Raw genomic sequence first — 15162 nt, forward strand, 5'->3', positions numbered from 1 at the left:
AAAAAAAAAAAAAAAAACACAGACAAAAATATCAGAAGACAATGTTCATTTTCTTACAAAATGTGTCTGTTAAAAAAGCTGTTTTAGGTTATGGCCATATTATGAACTGTCTGTTGACCTGACAATTTTCAAGCAAAGTGCCACATTGGAAATTTAAGCAGAAGGAAAAGTGTAATAGAAAATAATGTTTATACAGCTGGTTAACAGTTTAAGAAGCTGTGGGATTTCAGAGACAGATTAGTGACATGAAATCCATCTTTAGTGTAGGCTACTGTGATCTCTTTTTTAAAATATAACCCTTCTTGGTTATATTCTAACCTAGTTTGCCACCCGAAATGCAACCAAAAACACATTCAGTCCCGCGCCAATATATGTAGCCTACATCTCAAAACAGTTTAAAACCTTAAAAATATTGATATGTTGGGCACTGAGCTCCTGACATGTCAAAAACTGCCACTTCTGTACCATAAAAACAAAGAATCAAAGTTTCACTGTGCAAAAATCAGAACACTTAAAAGAATCCCACTGCTGTCATTGTTAAAATACTTTCTTGTTTTGTTGCTAGTGAAAGAAATAAATTGCTGCGTAAAAGTTTTAAACTACCAGGCAGATTAGCTGTGCTTTTATAAGTTCAAGAAAGTCATAAATGATTTTGAGATCACTGTCAGTTAGAAACCTTCAACTTTTAAATAATTCACTATGCCTTGGTCGCTCCAGTGGTTTTTGAAAATTCTGACTTGCGAGTACAAATGGAAAGCAGCCATGTTCCAAAAATTACTTATGTAGCTAAATATCATTGGATATATGTTGGAAATGTAAAGAAATACTTCAGGGGATTAAATATTTGCTTCTTGCGATGTTTCAAGATAGCCAGTGCTTCTCTCTTGCTGATTTTGACTTTTACATGTTTGCATGCTCTTTCAAATATTTTGAAACTGTCAGCAATGTGAATTTAATGGTCCTTCAGAGCTCACATTCAGACCTTCCAAACTAGACGGCATGTGTAATAATTAATTTGAAAAACATTCACACCAACTGAAAAGACAAACAATGGAGTAGAAATGGTGTCCGGGAGGTTTCTGGCTCAACCAACCAACCAACCAACCACATGAGTCTAAGTGATGCTGAATTCAATCACATCCATCTCTTCTTCTGTGTCTTCCTCCATGTCCTCGGCTGCTCTCTCAGCCCGGGCTCGCTCACTGGCCGGGATGTAGTTGTCTTCAATGAAGCCGTCGTCATCCTCCTCGCTCACAGGGGGGAGGCAGTGAGGGTCCATTCGTCCCCTGCGCATATCAAACTCTACATCCATGCCTGCAGCCGGGAATAAAACAAGCATCAGTTCATTAAAAACCAAAGGTTCAGGAAGTCATGCTGACTGACAGGATCATCAGTCTTTCAAATAAAAAGAAAGGCACGCATTTTAACTGATAGGTCGTGTTTATAGAAAGAGTGATATATTTTTGCTCTGAATTATTTTTAGTTTTTGTAGTTTCATATTTTTAGAAGAAATGGAAATAGTCAAGAAAACAATTATGTCATGATCCGTGTTTCTATGTGTTTATTTTCTAGTTTCTGTGTGATTCTGTTCCCTGTTAGTCCTGTCTCTGCGTCTTTCCCCGTTGATTGTCTCCCAGGTGTGTCTCGTTCCCGTGATTGCCCCGTGTGTATTTAGTCTCCCCTGTTGTCTGTGTTCTTCGTCGGGTCCTTGTCAACTGAATGTCGATTGATGTCACCTGTCTACGTGCTGCCAGTTTTTCCTCGTGCTGTTTCCCTGTTGTTCCTTGTTGAGTTCTTGTCATTAAATTCATCATTTTCCGTCACAACCTGGGCCTAAGCGTCATCTCCTCACCTACCACCACACCGCCTCCTGACAAATTAATTGTTTTAAATTCCACATGTCTTTATAAGCAAAGTTAGAGGTAGAGTCAAATCTTACATCTCCCTGAAAGATCTCCTCTTATTGCATGCACTACATAGTCCCAGGTTTCCTTATTGAAAATATGTTTTGTTTTGGTTTTATGTAATATTTGTATTATTTGAAAAACAAAGTGTTGTCTTTTTAGCTATAAGCCATAATCGTAAAATAAATAATAATATAAATAATTTGTTTGTAATGAATTTCACATTTTGATTTGAATTCTGGAATTGATCATTGATTTATCACGATGATGTGCTGGCAAGGTTTTTAAGCTCACTTGCTCCTTTAGAAACGTGAAGGATGAAAAAAGCTGAGGATTTGTGGTTCATGTATTTTACAAGACTTGCATTTTTCCCCTTCTACACTATAATGCAAGCCTTCAAACAGGTTATACCTTTATAAATCACGCCTCATGTCAAAACGTTCATCAGTTTTCCATTAGGTTTGTGTTTAAAAACCAACCTGAAGAGTCAGAATGGCTAATGGTATCGGGCTCCCTCAGGCGCGTGTGCCTGTAGCTGGCCAGGTAACGCCGGACCACCTGACATTTGGCAAGAAGGGCGAGGAGAAGGGAGACGGAGATGGCTACGGCCAGAACACCAACCAAAACCTCCCAGTTGTGACTGGGAGGTTTTGGTATGCGGGTTATTGTGGTGTCTGTAAGACAGAATCACAGAAAATCACGTACTTTGCAATGTTGATGTGCTTTGGAAAACATGCAACAGTAGAAAGAAGTCATGGGCTTCAATTGTTGTTTATCCAAACAATGGTAATATATAAAATTTTTGATGTATACGTCATAAAGTAAAACAGCTCTGGCCATCCCCCCAGCTTATTCGGTTTACTGCTGATCAGCTAACTGAAAGAAGAGTTGTAGCCAATCCAGCAAAAATCTGACCCAGCACTTTACAGAAGCATTATGCTTCAGTTGATCATCTACTTTATGTACTTTGTGCAGGTCAGAGTTGGCTTGCCGAACAGGCAAAAAAAGGACAAGTAAATTCATGAAAGGATAATTGGATGACAGCACAAAAATTACAAGAAAACAAGCAAAACAAAAACATTAAGCTTTCTACTTACAAACCGTCACAACAAAGCATGGCTCCATAAGAAAATCAATTTTATCACTAATGATTGTTTAAATCATGTGCCAGAAATGATCAATAAAAGGCACAAGGATATGTCAGAGATATATGTGTTAAATCAGAGGTTTACAATCAGAACTATTAATATCTGTTTAAAACAATGGGGGATGCTCAGATTATGATGTCATGACTTTGGAAACTTCTGAAAGGTTAACGGACCCATTTGAGCTCAGTGGAGACACAGCTGCTTGTGTTTTAAGGCCACACCATAAGCACACTCTGTTCTTGTTTGACACATTAGGAATGGGAAAGTAAAAAAAAAAAAATGTCTGCCAAGATATCAAGAAGATAACTGTGGAGCATTTTGGCAAATAGAAATAATTTTGGTAATTCTAATTGACCTAAAACAAGAGAAGTTTGGTTTGGTTTAACTTGCGTGTGTAAACTTCTGATTTCTGTTGTATGATGGATATATTGTGCCTTATATAATGTAAAACAGAAAGAATAAATAAATGTTTTTTTAGGAACAGACAACAAACATTTCTCTTACCATTAGTTGTTAGTGGTGGTATGGATGTTTGATTTACTGATGATGCCATTTCCTGATGATTTCTCTGTCAGAGTCTTATTTATTTATTTATTTATTTATTTATTTCCTGGTGAATTAGGCCTTTCGCTTGCTTTGATTCAACCAACTCTTGCATGAAACGTCTCGCTGTGAGAATATCTCCCGTATGGGTCACTTTGTGTTCTGCAACACTCGCAGAAAACTCGAAATCATGCTTTTCATTATTTTCTTTTTCAGCTGTTTTGTGTTACATTCTTCCCAGTAGGTAAAAGGTTGAATATGATGATTGGAAGATGTTGCAGGGAATGAAACTCCCCAGATGAGGGGGGTAGTTGGCTGGTTTCTCTTCCCCCCGGATCGGAGCTGAACCTTTTTAACTCCACTAGGTGGCAAGATTGAGGGACAAGTGACCTGCTGGTGTTGACGGATAGGTGGAGACAAGCTGGAATATAAATCAGACTCCTTCTGATGCAGTCAAACCAGGTCCTGCAGAAAGTAGAGGAAATAACATATTAACTTTTTGCTTGAACATTTTTATTTTCACCTGTTTGCATATTTATAAGAAGGGTTGGAAAAAAAATCTTCTCCAGTCAGACTCCCAAAGCTCACGAGCATTTTAGTTGGAAATGCAAATTTTTTTGTGCCAATGAAAGCAAATCTCATCAGAGTCACCACAATCAAATGACCTAAATGTGTCACTTAACACACAAAAAAAAAAAAAATGTCATAAGAAGAAGTGATTTTATTCTGAAGCCATTAAATGAGGACAAACTCTCTGGAGTTCACCCAAAGCAGGAAAAGTGTGTCGTAAACAGGAAGTCCCACGTTCTGCTGAAATTCTTCTTCTAAGGTGTTTCTGCAACAAATAAAAACTCACAAATTTGTGTGTGTGAGTCGCCTGAAGGATCTGAGAACATGGCTTCCTACAACACAGACGCCGCAGCCTGGCAGGATCTTGAAGGGCAATAAGAAGGAAACCTGAAGGCATTATTTGTTTTGCAACAACAAATATAAAAGTTTTTCAGATTTATTCCTTATTGAAGCAGCGCTGAGGGGAAATGTCCTCAAATTAGAAACACTGCAGCATTTGGCGGTCTTTCTTACGTTTTGGTTTGTTTAGCACAAAACCAGGAAATGGAAAATATTTAGGCAGTAAACATTTTCCCCTCTGATACAGCTGAGATAACTTTGTAGGTTTTATAATGTTTGCCTTTCAAGTTTACAGAAAAAAAAATGTTCACCACAAAGAATTTATACATTTTTATTTAGAAACACCTTTCAGGACACTCAGGGATGCTGTGCATGCAACAGAAGTAGCAAATAGAATAAAAAAGTACACTAAACATTTTTCTTTCAAGTTAAGATTATGTTAATCTATAAAGATGTGATCTGTGTGGATTCATCTGGACTTAGTTTGATGCTCTCTTCACCTGTCATACACTGACTTTGTGCTGAAACCATCATGTGTGTCTATTTACTCTATGCAAATATAAACCTGTGCGCTGAAGATCCTTATGTAAAGTTATTTAAATGTTTCCTGGACATTTGCATCCATGAGTGTGCAGGAAAATTCCCTGGATGTAAAGTACAAACAAATGTACAAACAAAATCCCGTCTAACAGGATTACACAAGCTTCTTTCACTTCTAATGATCTCAGTAAGCATGAATATTGGTTTGTATAAGAGCTGTGGATCAAGCTAAACATGTTTCTCTTCCTGGATATGTTTTGGTTTCACATTTTTAACTATTCTTCTTTCTAAGGTATTTTCTGATTGATATTTGAAGTAAAGATGCTCCATCCTAACAAGTAAAACCAGATGTTTACATACAGTGTATGAAAATGAACAGATTTTTTCATGCTACAGGCTTCACTTTTACATCAGTTAGCACTGCCCAGATCATTTTAATTTGCTAAATGGCAGATTATTATGAAACAGATCATTTTAATAATATTTTGTATTGTAACTTTCTTCAAATTCATAAGTTTACATGCTTTTCTTTATGTCATACAATGTCTAAACTGGTAAACTATTGTGTTTTTTGTGTTTTTCCACAAACTCATAATGATTTGAAATTTTGACCCTTTCTTACTGACAGAACTGGTCTAACAGAGTTCAGTTTATGTGCCGCCTTTGCGGTGCTGACAGTTTCCATTTCCATCCATTTTCTTGACACCCTTGTCCCTTAGTGGGGTTGGGAGGGTTGTGCTTACAGTTCAGACCACAATTTTGACTGTTGTCTGTAAGCCACTCTGTAGCTCATTTAACTCCACATTTTGCCAAATTCCTTGCAGATGCCTTCTGACATTGCTTTAATCGATTTAATGTTCTTTTCTTCAGTTTGTAAAACACACCAGTTCCTTCAGCAGCAGACAACATTATCCTGTGACCAGTGGCGCAAAAGGTGGGTATGCAGCGCATAGGGGCGCTGCACCAGGGGGGGCGTCAGGGCCCCGTCTGGAGGGGGCGGCGTGCCGATGATGTTTTCCCATACACTTCAGCGCGCCTTACACTCAATCACCTCACGCACATAACGAGGTAAATGTAGCACTGTTGTGGCACTCGAGATCGGTCTTGGTCTCGAGACCATTTTTTTGATGGTCTCGGTCTCGGGCGCTGAGGACTCGGCATTTTATTTCAAGACCGGTCGAGACCGCAACTGTGAAAATGTCACTAAATGTACAGCATGCTGTCCAGTTTATTTGTTAACATCTTTGTTTTCAGTGGATGCAAAAAGCACGGATAAAAGTCCAACCAATAATGTGACTTGCCAATTACTTGTTTATGTTTCTCCCCTGCTCCCCCCACCTTCACCCTCCCCGCCTTTCACTCGCACACGGCGCTCCAGGACATGCGCAGTGGTTGTCTCTCAGCGGCAGAAGATCTGTCTAATCGTCAGTAATAGAATAGAGCTGCATAAATTATAAGATAACATAACTCAGCAGCGCTTCGCTTTCACAGACGGTGGGGTCTACGTCTAACTTTTTTTTGTCACTTAGAAAAGTAGCTCAAAGGAAAGTAAGCTCCGTTGACGTGATGTTAGCAAAGCTAGCTGTATAGAAACACATAAGCATTGCGATGAAAAAAAAGTCGTCACTCACTGCTCTGAATTATTGTGCGGAAGTGTTGAATGACTTGTCGCACATATGAGACAATGCTGTGTCCAAAAGTCTGCAATGTAGTGATGCGACATTCAGGAGCAGCACGATTCTTCTGCACTGTCACTGACAGCCTATCAGATTACCATACGCTGTCAGAATAGCATATCAGGGGTGCCCAAACTTTTTGAGAGCAAGATCTACTTTTTCTCTCACCAGCCGCCTGAGAGCTACCCCATGACACAAAGACATAAGAATTGCAAATTAAACTCTATTGACTTATTTTATATGCGAATATACATCAGTTATAGCAGAACTAGTAAAGTGACAGAAAACCTAATCCAGTTTCTTCCTCAGTGAGATTCTGACACTGGGAGCAGCTTACTGGTTTCTCAGTCAGAAGCTGGTTGCAAACCTGAGGCCAGCAGGTGTCAGTCAGTCATGGTGGATCTGAAATTTGGTTTGATGATCTCAATATGAGAAACTACAGACTGATGGGAGGAACCAAAGAGCCCAGTAAAGGTGAAGGCAAATCTTCTGAAGTCGGGATAATTAATTTAATTCCACATAATTATCGCGGTAGAATTTGTTAAAACTTAATGAAATATATTTGTTGTATTTGATGTTTGTTGTGACGTATACATGCTCACAAACGAATGAGGTAATCAGTCCAGGTTTGTCGTTTATTGAACGTTCAGAAACTACAGCAGGTGTAATGAGCCACAGCAAAGGTAAACAAAGGTAAAACAACCCGAAAAGACTATCAACTGAAAACATCTCCTACCTTTTTACTCTCGGTCTCTTTGTCGTTTAAGCACACCCGTTGCCGTGGCAACCGCCTGCACCCCGCAAGCCGAGCGAAGATTACATTAAAATCACATCATTCAGTCCGTTACATATCAGGTTTCCAGGCTTGATATTTATTTCTCGATTATTAATAAGCCTCTCATGAACACAGCGGTGGTTGAGTATCTAATTTAAATCTCCTGCTCTGCTCGTCAGTCGGTCTTTGAGTCGCCTTTTTTTTTTAATGGTACCGAAACGCACAGAATTGCGTAACACCTTGTTGAAACAATAATTACTGAGATTATTAATTTTAACATGTTTCGTTGACCTTTTTTATAATTATTCTTTTTTAATGAAGCTACTAACGTTTAGGATCGTAGTGAATATTTTTGATAAGCCTATCAGAAGAGGAAGAGCTGGACTCAGCGTCCTGGCGGCGTTCAGTTTGTCACCTGCCGAGATCGACTCAAAACCTTTCCACGATCGACGTATTGGGCACCCCTGCAGTAGGGGCTTTCACACTTCCCATATATGTGTCCTCTGTCACTTGTATCAGGAGTTAAAACTGTTTAATCCGTTAACATGTGGTAATCTGTTTTTCCGAGCCGCCTTTAAACGCAACATGAGCGCTACTACGCTCGCGCTGGGTTTACACCTGTGCGGCAGCGAAGGAGACCTGCTGCTGCTGTGCGGAGCTGCACAGGTGTGTTAGAATCATGGCAGCAAACCAGCAAAACGCAAAGAACTTTTCAGTTCTTCCCCCAAACTAACAGACTGTTTAGTAAAGTTGCTTGATGCAGGTAATGCTAGCTAAAAGATGACYAGCTAGCTAATATCAATACATCACCTTATGCTTGTTAACAAGTASCTTATAGGCTAAGTTGTTGTCTAATATGTTCAGCTACATAGATTAATTTTCATCTTGCCACCCAAAAAAATAGATTTCCCCCCCACCCCCTTCATTCACACATGTTCAACCAGACAGCTATGGATATGTGGATCTTTATATGGATCTTTGAGATCAATTTGAGAAGTAATTTTGATCATATTTCAAATTTTATCATATCATGTAGAGCTCGGTCTTGGTCTTGTCTTGGTCTCGGGTTAGGTGGTCTTGAACACAACACTGAAATGTAGCCAGTTTTACCTTTCACGTATCGTCGCCTCGGCGGGGGGAGTTGAAGATGAGTGTATATTGCTTTGGAGTTTCTGTGCTGATGAATTTTTTTGCGAAGCGATAAAARCTGGTAGCTCTTGAATTGTTACMAAATAAAGCTGTATTTCCTTCAACCCACTGACACCTTGAGATGCCATGAGACCTAAATTCTGAACATCATGGCATGGAGTTCATCCCAGTTTTCYATGTCTGGCCTATAATAATTCATTTTAGCTTTTAAACTGGTTATATTGATCCTGTGTCCAGACAGAGGGATAATCAGTAGCCCAGCATCATGACCTGYTTGTTCTGAAGATCCTGCAGCTTCCACTTCTCTTCCTAACATGACGCCTCCTCACCCTGAATCTCATACTGACAGGAGGAACCACAGAGCTCTGTTAGGTTAAAGCTCATCTTCTGAAGTTGGGATATTTTTCCTCCAACAGGWTCCAGAGGAATCACCTCAAACCAGATGTTGGACTGGATTTTATCTCAATGTCATTTGTGAATGTTAGAGCCTCATTTTCAACAGTGGAGCTATAAAGGTTGAAAAAGGTTATCATCTTATTTTGGAGAAAATCTCATCAACATCAATATTTCCACTAAATAAGAGGCAAAAAAAAWTTATTTGATGGACGTAAAGCCTCTCAGACTCAAAGCAACATGTCAGAGAGCACTAAACATTTTKTAATAAAACCCCATTCAGTCCGTTACGATATTAGGTTTTCAGGCTTGATATTTATTTTACAATTATTAATAAGCTTTTCATGAACACAGCGGTGGTTGATTAGTTAATTTTAAACACGTGCTCTGCTAGTTATTTTGGTAATGGAACTGAAATGCACAGAATTGCGCAACACCTTGTTGAAACAACAATTACTGAGATTATTATTTGTGTTGGGTCATTAATTTGAACACGTTTTGTTGTTGTTCTTTAATACAGTTACAAAAAGCTATTTATTAATGGATAAAGTTGTGTTTTAGATTGTATTTGAAAAACTAATCAGTCACAGCTGCACAATGAACCCACTGATTTTTACAGCAGACAGCCACTCCCCTCTCTTGCGGGTACTGCGTACCCACTAAATCTTTTAGCCGCCTACTTTCACCCCTGAACAGGCCCCTCCAGTTTGTCACAAATAACCACAAAATTCACACAAAAATCAACAGATGCCCACATTTTTCTGAGTTTATCAACATGTTTTTCTCAAAATTGACCAAAAACATTTGGGTTCAAGTGACTGCTGTCTCAGCCTTACTTGTTAAGTTATAGCTCATGAGCAATGGAGGATTAATAAAAGGTCACATTTAACATCATATATTAGCGCAGATATCGTAAAAATTCCTTACAAATATTTCTAAATTAGCACCACAAAATCTGTGATGTTTGATAGCTGAAAACATCCATCAAACATAGATGTTTAAACTCATTGGGGACCGTATGTTCAAAGAAATGTCAGAGAAGATTGCTTTCCTCCAAAACAGCGAGAAGCTTGTGAAGGAAGRATTAAATCAGGTCAAACTTTCATACAATGAGCKCAATTGCAAATACGAAAGTGACGTTTCTGGATTAGAACAAGACTTGGAAGCATATCACCAGAAAGTGAAGCACGAGAAAAACACCAACTCAAAACGAGCAAAAAAGAATATGAAGCTCATCGACAATCTGAGAGCTGAGAAGGACCATATGTTTAAGRAAATGTCAGAGAAGATCGCTTTCCTCCAAAATAACGAGAAGCTGTTGAAGGAAGAATTTCATCAGGTCAAACTTTCATACAATAATCTCATTTGCAAATACGAAAGTGAAGTTTCTGGATTGCAACAAGACGTGGAAGCATATCGACAGGAGGTGAACAACGAGAAAGACACCAACCTAAAACGAACAAATGAGAACCTGCAGCTCATCAACAAACTGAGAGCTGAGAAGAAGGAGCAGTTCCAAAAAATGTCCAGAGAAATTGCAATAATAAAAAAGACRGAGAAGCTGCTGCTAGATGCTCTTGATCGGGTTCACCTTTCAAACAATGAGCTAAAAAGTAGACATAATGCAGACGTTGTGGAATTACAGCAGCAGCTCAAAGAATACAAGCTGGAGACAAAGAAGGAGGAAACGGCTCTTCTAAACAGAAAACAGAACCAGAAACTTATCCTGGAGTTGGAGCGTAGGTTTTCTACTGCACTGCGTCACAGAGTAGAAAACCTTGAGCTCCAGCTAATTCAGGAGAGAGAAGTTCACCTGCAGAAATTGGAGGAGATGAATTGTGTGAACGAGTTGGAAAGAACAAAACAAGATCTACTCGAGCAAGACATACTGAGAACTGAGAAAGAAGATTTCCAAGGGCAGGAGGGAGGAAACTCGCAGAGCCCAGTCAGCCTGGTCAAAGCTGAAAGCCAAGAGGGWTCCTCAGAGGAGGATCTCTCAGGATTAACAATGGCAGGTTGTTCCACGGATCCGGAATCTGCAGAACAGAATGAGATCACTGCAGAAACCATCCTGGAGGATTTAGTCGATCCAGGCATTGAAACCATCCAGGATGGTAAAAAGAAAAAACCCAAAAATTCAATTTGGAAAAGAATCCAAAATGCTTTCCGGTTGAAGAAAAAAAAAAAGAAAGCAAAAGAGTGAAGAGAGTCAAGTACAGAAGTAGGACTGATTTTGATATTTGGAGAAGGAGAAAGACATGCGAGAGAGGAACTGAGGACAGGAACCAAACGCATCTTCCTGTCCTCTACAACATCCATCTTGTTTTTAAGCACTGTGTTTTWKAGAAGTGATCAGATACAACCASAGGTTGTAGCCTCTGTGATCAGGGCGACGCTCCGTCAAGAGGAAACTTGAAGGCAGAGATTTTCCCCCGCATTGRAAAAGATCCCTTCAATTGTAAAAAACRTGGGCAGCACRGTGGTGCAGCGGTTAGCGCTGCGCCTTCACAGRGGCRATCTGTGTGGAGTTTGCATGTTCTCCTCGTGTTTGTGTGGGTTTTCTYCGGGTGCTCCGGTTCCCCCCACATCTCCCAAAACATGTCGGTCAGGTCAGTTGGTCACTGTAAATTGCCCSCAAAACAGTTAAAGAAACTCCAAATTGAATTAGCCGAACGTTTTCCCTTTTCCCTTCRCTGTTTTAGCAGCAGACGGCTCGATGCCRCAACGACACACAGCTCAATGTTTATAGCAACGTATTSATTTAAGAATTWAATTTCTTCTTTTAATAGTAATGATTTCTGTTTATTTTCACTGTACTTGTGCTTTTATGKTTTGTCCTTTAGTTTGACCTTTTCTACTCACTTTTTATACTGAATTGCACTTAAATCCAATTTTTTAKAACAGAATAGCAAAAGGATGATGCAGTGGCTTTTTTTAWTKKSRSYKKKGKKGSYYYKKKGKWRRRKKGYTWKYYTKKKRMCMRRARGKTKKWARKTYSAWTYCMRSYTYCCCMRSCMMMWKSYKRRKTKSCCCMRGKTKGGGSMMYTWRSSGYMASSYKSCCCCCSAMCYKSMWKKYSRKKKKKWAAWKKKRMYKRARSSSYTTKRRKKGKYMAMKKKRMCMRSMARGSMMYTYMTWARKTYMRKYCMWTTWMCYTTKRWWAAWYCYKKTTTTWWWMCMAAMMWKRARSYKRWTTWAMMMSKTTKGRMCYTTTYMRKYYGGACCCTGAAGAAGTCCAAACTTGTTATATCTGGTTTGTTTGTTATAARAAGMAAACAGGTTTYATCAAARATAAAAGTTACTGTGTGATCTTTCTGTTATYATTTAGAATAACGGATTCAAGATAGTATAACAAACTTAACAAAAAAGTGCAATTTAACATGAAAAACTGTAGAAAAGGRAAAAAAAGAAGAACAGTCCATGAAAGTATGAATACAGAGAACTTAATCAGAAATCATTTCTATTTCAGGAAGAAATCGATCCTCAGATGAATACTTTGTAATAAACATAAAGCTTTTGTGTTGTTGAGCTTATGTGTTGTTGAGGCAAGGAAATGCCTAATTCACTTATTTTTTTAACCAGGTTTACAGCAAGATTGCAAATCATGTTTTCTTTAGGATGCTGCTTGTAGGTTTTGTTTGTCAACCTGGATTTAATTCCTAGTCCTGGAATCTGCTGCATGTCCTTCTCTCTCCTCCCAATTCCTGTTCCACCCTCTCTCTCATTTTCTCTTTCTTACAAAATTAATAGGTTACTTAATACACACACAAACACACCCCTACACACACACACACACACACACACACACACCCACACACACGCATGCACACGCGCACACACACGCACACATCCCCTCAATGGGGTGCCACCTTATCGTGGTGGGGGGGTTTGAGTGTCCCAGTGATCCCAGTAGTTGTGCTGTTGGGGCTTCATGGCCCCCAATGCAGATGGTCCCAGGTGAGGAACCAGACCAAGTGCAGCCCAAATATGATGAATACGACCGTTGGAAACGGATTCACTCAAAGAAATAATGGTAACACGTTATTTGAAGGGGGGTGAATAAGACTGTCATAAACATGACATAACATCTGTCATGAATATGAATAAGCCTTCATGAATATTTATGACTGTTGTCATAAAGCGTCATTTGGTAAATCATGACACTTTTAATACAAAGTTGACATTAACCAAGAAATCATTACTGTTTAAACTTTACCTTTAATAACAAAGTTCAATAATTTTTAAAGTGCGATCAGTAAWACTTTTWTAACAAATTTATAWCAGCATCATGCTTCCACAGATTGTAGAGATTTGGTCAAGGTGTGTAATGTTAGGAAAGTGTGAAATTAGGGCTGCAACTAATTGACCCCAYACTTCATGGCTTTGATTGTGTCCCCAGATTTCAGTCTCCCACTGTTTTCCTCCAAATGTAATGATAATTATTTTTGGCTAATTTTGAGTTTCATCATGTCTCATGACAATATGTCCATTTGGAGACAATAACCTGACWTTTTATGTTGCTTTTTGAATAATTACTTCTTTGCTGARTGRCCTTTCAGCCCATGTCAACACAGAGCTTAGTGAACGATAATAMACTYTTAGTAGCTTTAGCTTGTATCTTTAGAGAGTCATGTATGTTAGTTCTGGTGTTGAAATTTACATTTTTACCCAAGCATAATCATCTCTGGGACATGGAACCCACTTGTTTGCTTTATAGTTTGACGCCTAAATGTTCCCATGGCATTTAAATTTGAGTATAACTGTTTGAACAGATAAATGTGGTGCCTTTGTCGCATTTGGAAAATATTAAAAAAATGAATCCGACATGTGGAGATCCAAAATTCTCTCACACAAGTCCGATGCTTCACAAGGAAGCTGTACTTGAGATGCAACTTCAAGTGCTTCCACAGCTGTGCTTCCATCTAACGCAGAGATTGAACTTTAGTTTATCAGAGGCCTCTAAAGTTGTGGCATCATCACTTGAGCTTCCCAAAATTGTTTAAAGGGATGGCAATCGGCCTGTAAACTTCTTACTTTGAAGAAGTCTAAACACAAGTCTCTTTTCTTTATCTTGTTATTGAATGAGACAGTGAGAAATACAGTTTTATGTCTTTTCGTTCTGTGTATGTAAATGTGGCGTTCCAACTGCGTGTGTAAGATGAGACAAGTAAAAAAAAATAATCCCTCATAAATATTAAGGGGTTTTGTACTACTGCCAGCAGTTTTAGCATGAGAGGACCCATGTGAAGGGCGTTGTCTGTTCATATCCGTACTACTTTTGCACAACATTTAATTACAGACTTCTCCATGAGCAGATCTTAGCAAGTGGAGCTGGAAGGAATCATGTACACAATATTCGAAATCTGTGTATCTTTTACTGATTACTGTGCAGATTGAAGGTTTTGGCCAAGACRTWTTTKGGGGGGRGGGTTKRRKTKSMAWKSCMMYWMYWWKRAAMTWMYKKWWWAAMCCCMWWAAAWKKTKSMWKSYTTTTTTTTCTTCACCTCATTCTAACCCTTCGACATCGCTAAAGAATGTGAAAACCTTCTGTTGGGCAGTGTCAAAGAAAGATTTGGAGTTTAAACTGTAATCTAGGACCTCAGAACTTTGATGATTCTCAGCAATCAGCTTTTGTGATTCCCTTTTCTGGATTCTCATTCCCCTGTGATTGCAGCACAAACTGATCTCTGTGTGCAAGGAGCTTAAGCATGGCATGGATGTTAGCAAGGAGTTCTTGCCTGAGGGCAACATTTTCCAAACAACTTTGGTGCTAAGTTATTCATATACTATAAAATCTCTCACTGAACTGCAAAATGGATATTCAATAGTGGGATGTTTATTAAAATCGAGGCTGTTTTTTTATGACTGAGGAAGTGGAGCATAATAAAACATTGTGTCTTTAATCATTTTTCTGGTTTTAGTTCAAAGGAAAGAAAGTCATTATTCTAACAGATTGTTATTACCTTTTATTAGCTCAGCCTCATCTTAATTCATAACATATCAGTGTTTCGTCAAGGTTATGCCAACGTACTGAGTAACTTCTGGAATCATTTATTCAAGCCCAGGGTTAATTTTTAAAAGTAGCTTTGCTGACTGAACTTGAAGATTTTGAAAAAGAACGGTCTC

The 15162-nt window shown here is 38.9% G+C and overlaps 1 protein-coding gene across 2 annotated transcripts in view; it reads right to left on the minus strand.

The window, feature by feature from the left end:
- Nucleotides 1–31: 31 nt before the first annotated feature.
- LOC103463066 (leucine-rich repeat-containing protein 19-like) overlaps nucleotides 32–15162 on the minus strand; it is an 18696-nt gene continuing 3565 nt past the window's right edge. The window contains exons 1-4 of one of the 2 annotated variants that reach the window (XM_008406194.1): nucleotides 7457–7498; nucleotides 3557–4060; nucleotides 2384–2578; nucleotides 32–1314 (exon numbers count right to left, since the gene is read on the minus strand). In XM_008406194.1, coding sequence (XP_008404416.1) covers nucleotides 1115–1314; nucleotides 2384–2578; nucleotides 3557–3605 — 444 coding nt within the window. In that variant the 5' untranslated portion in view covers nucleotides 3606–4060; nucleotides 7457–7498 and the 3' untranslated portion in view covers nucleotides 32–1114. Of the gene's footprint in view, nucleotides 1315–2383; nucleotides 2579–3556; nucleotides 4061–7456; nucleotides 7499–15162 lie in introns of those variants that run through there. The other variant, XM_008406193.2, reaches the window with a different exon arrangement.

The sequence above is a fragment of the Poecilia reticulata genome, linkage group LG4 (assembly GCF_000633615.1).
Source record: "Poecilia reticulata strain Guanapo linkage group LG4, Guppy_female_1.0+MT, whole genome shotgun sequence".
In the NCBI taxonomy this organism is placed as follows: domain Eukaryota; kingdom Metazoa; phylum Chordata; class Actinopteri; order Cyprinodontiformes; family Poeciliidae; genus Poecilia; species Poecilia reticulata.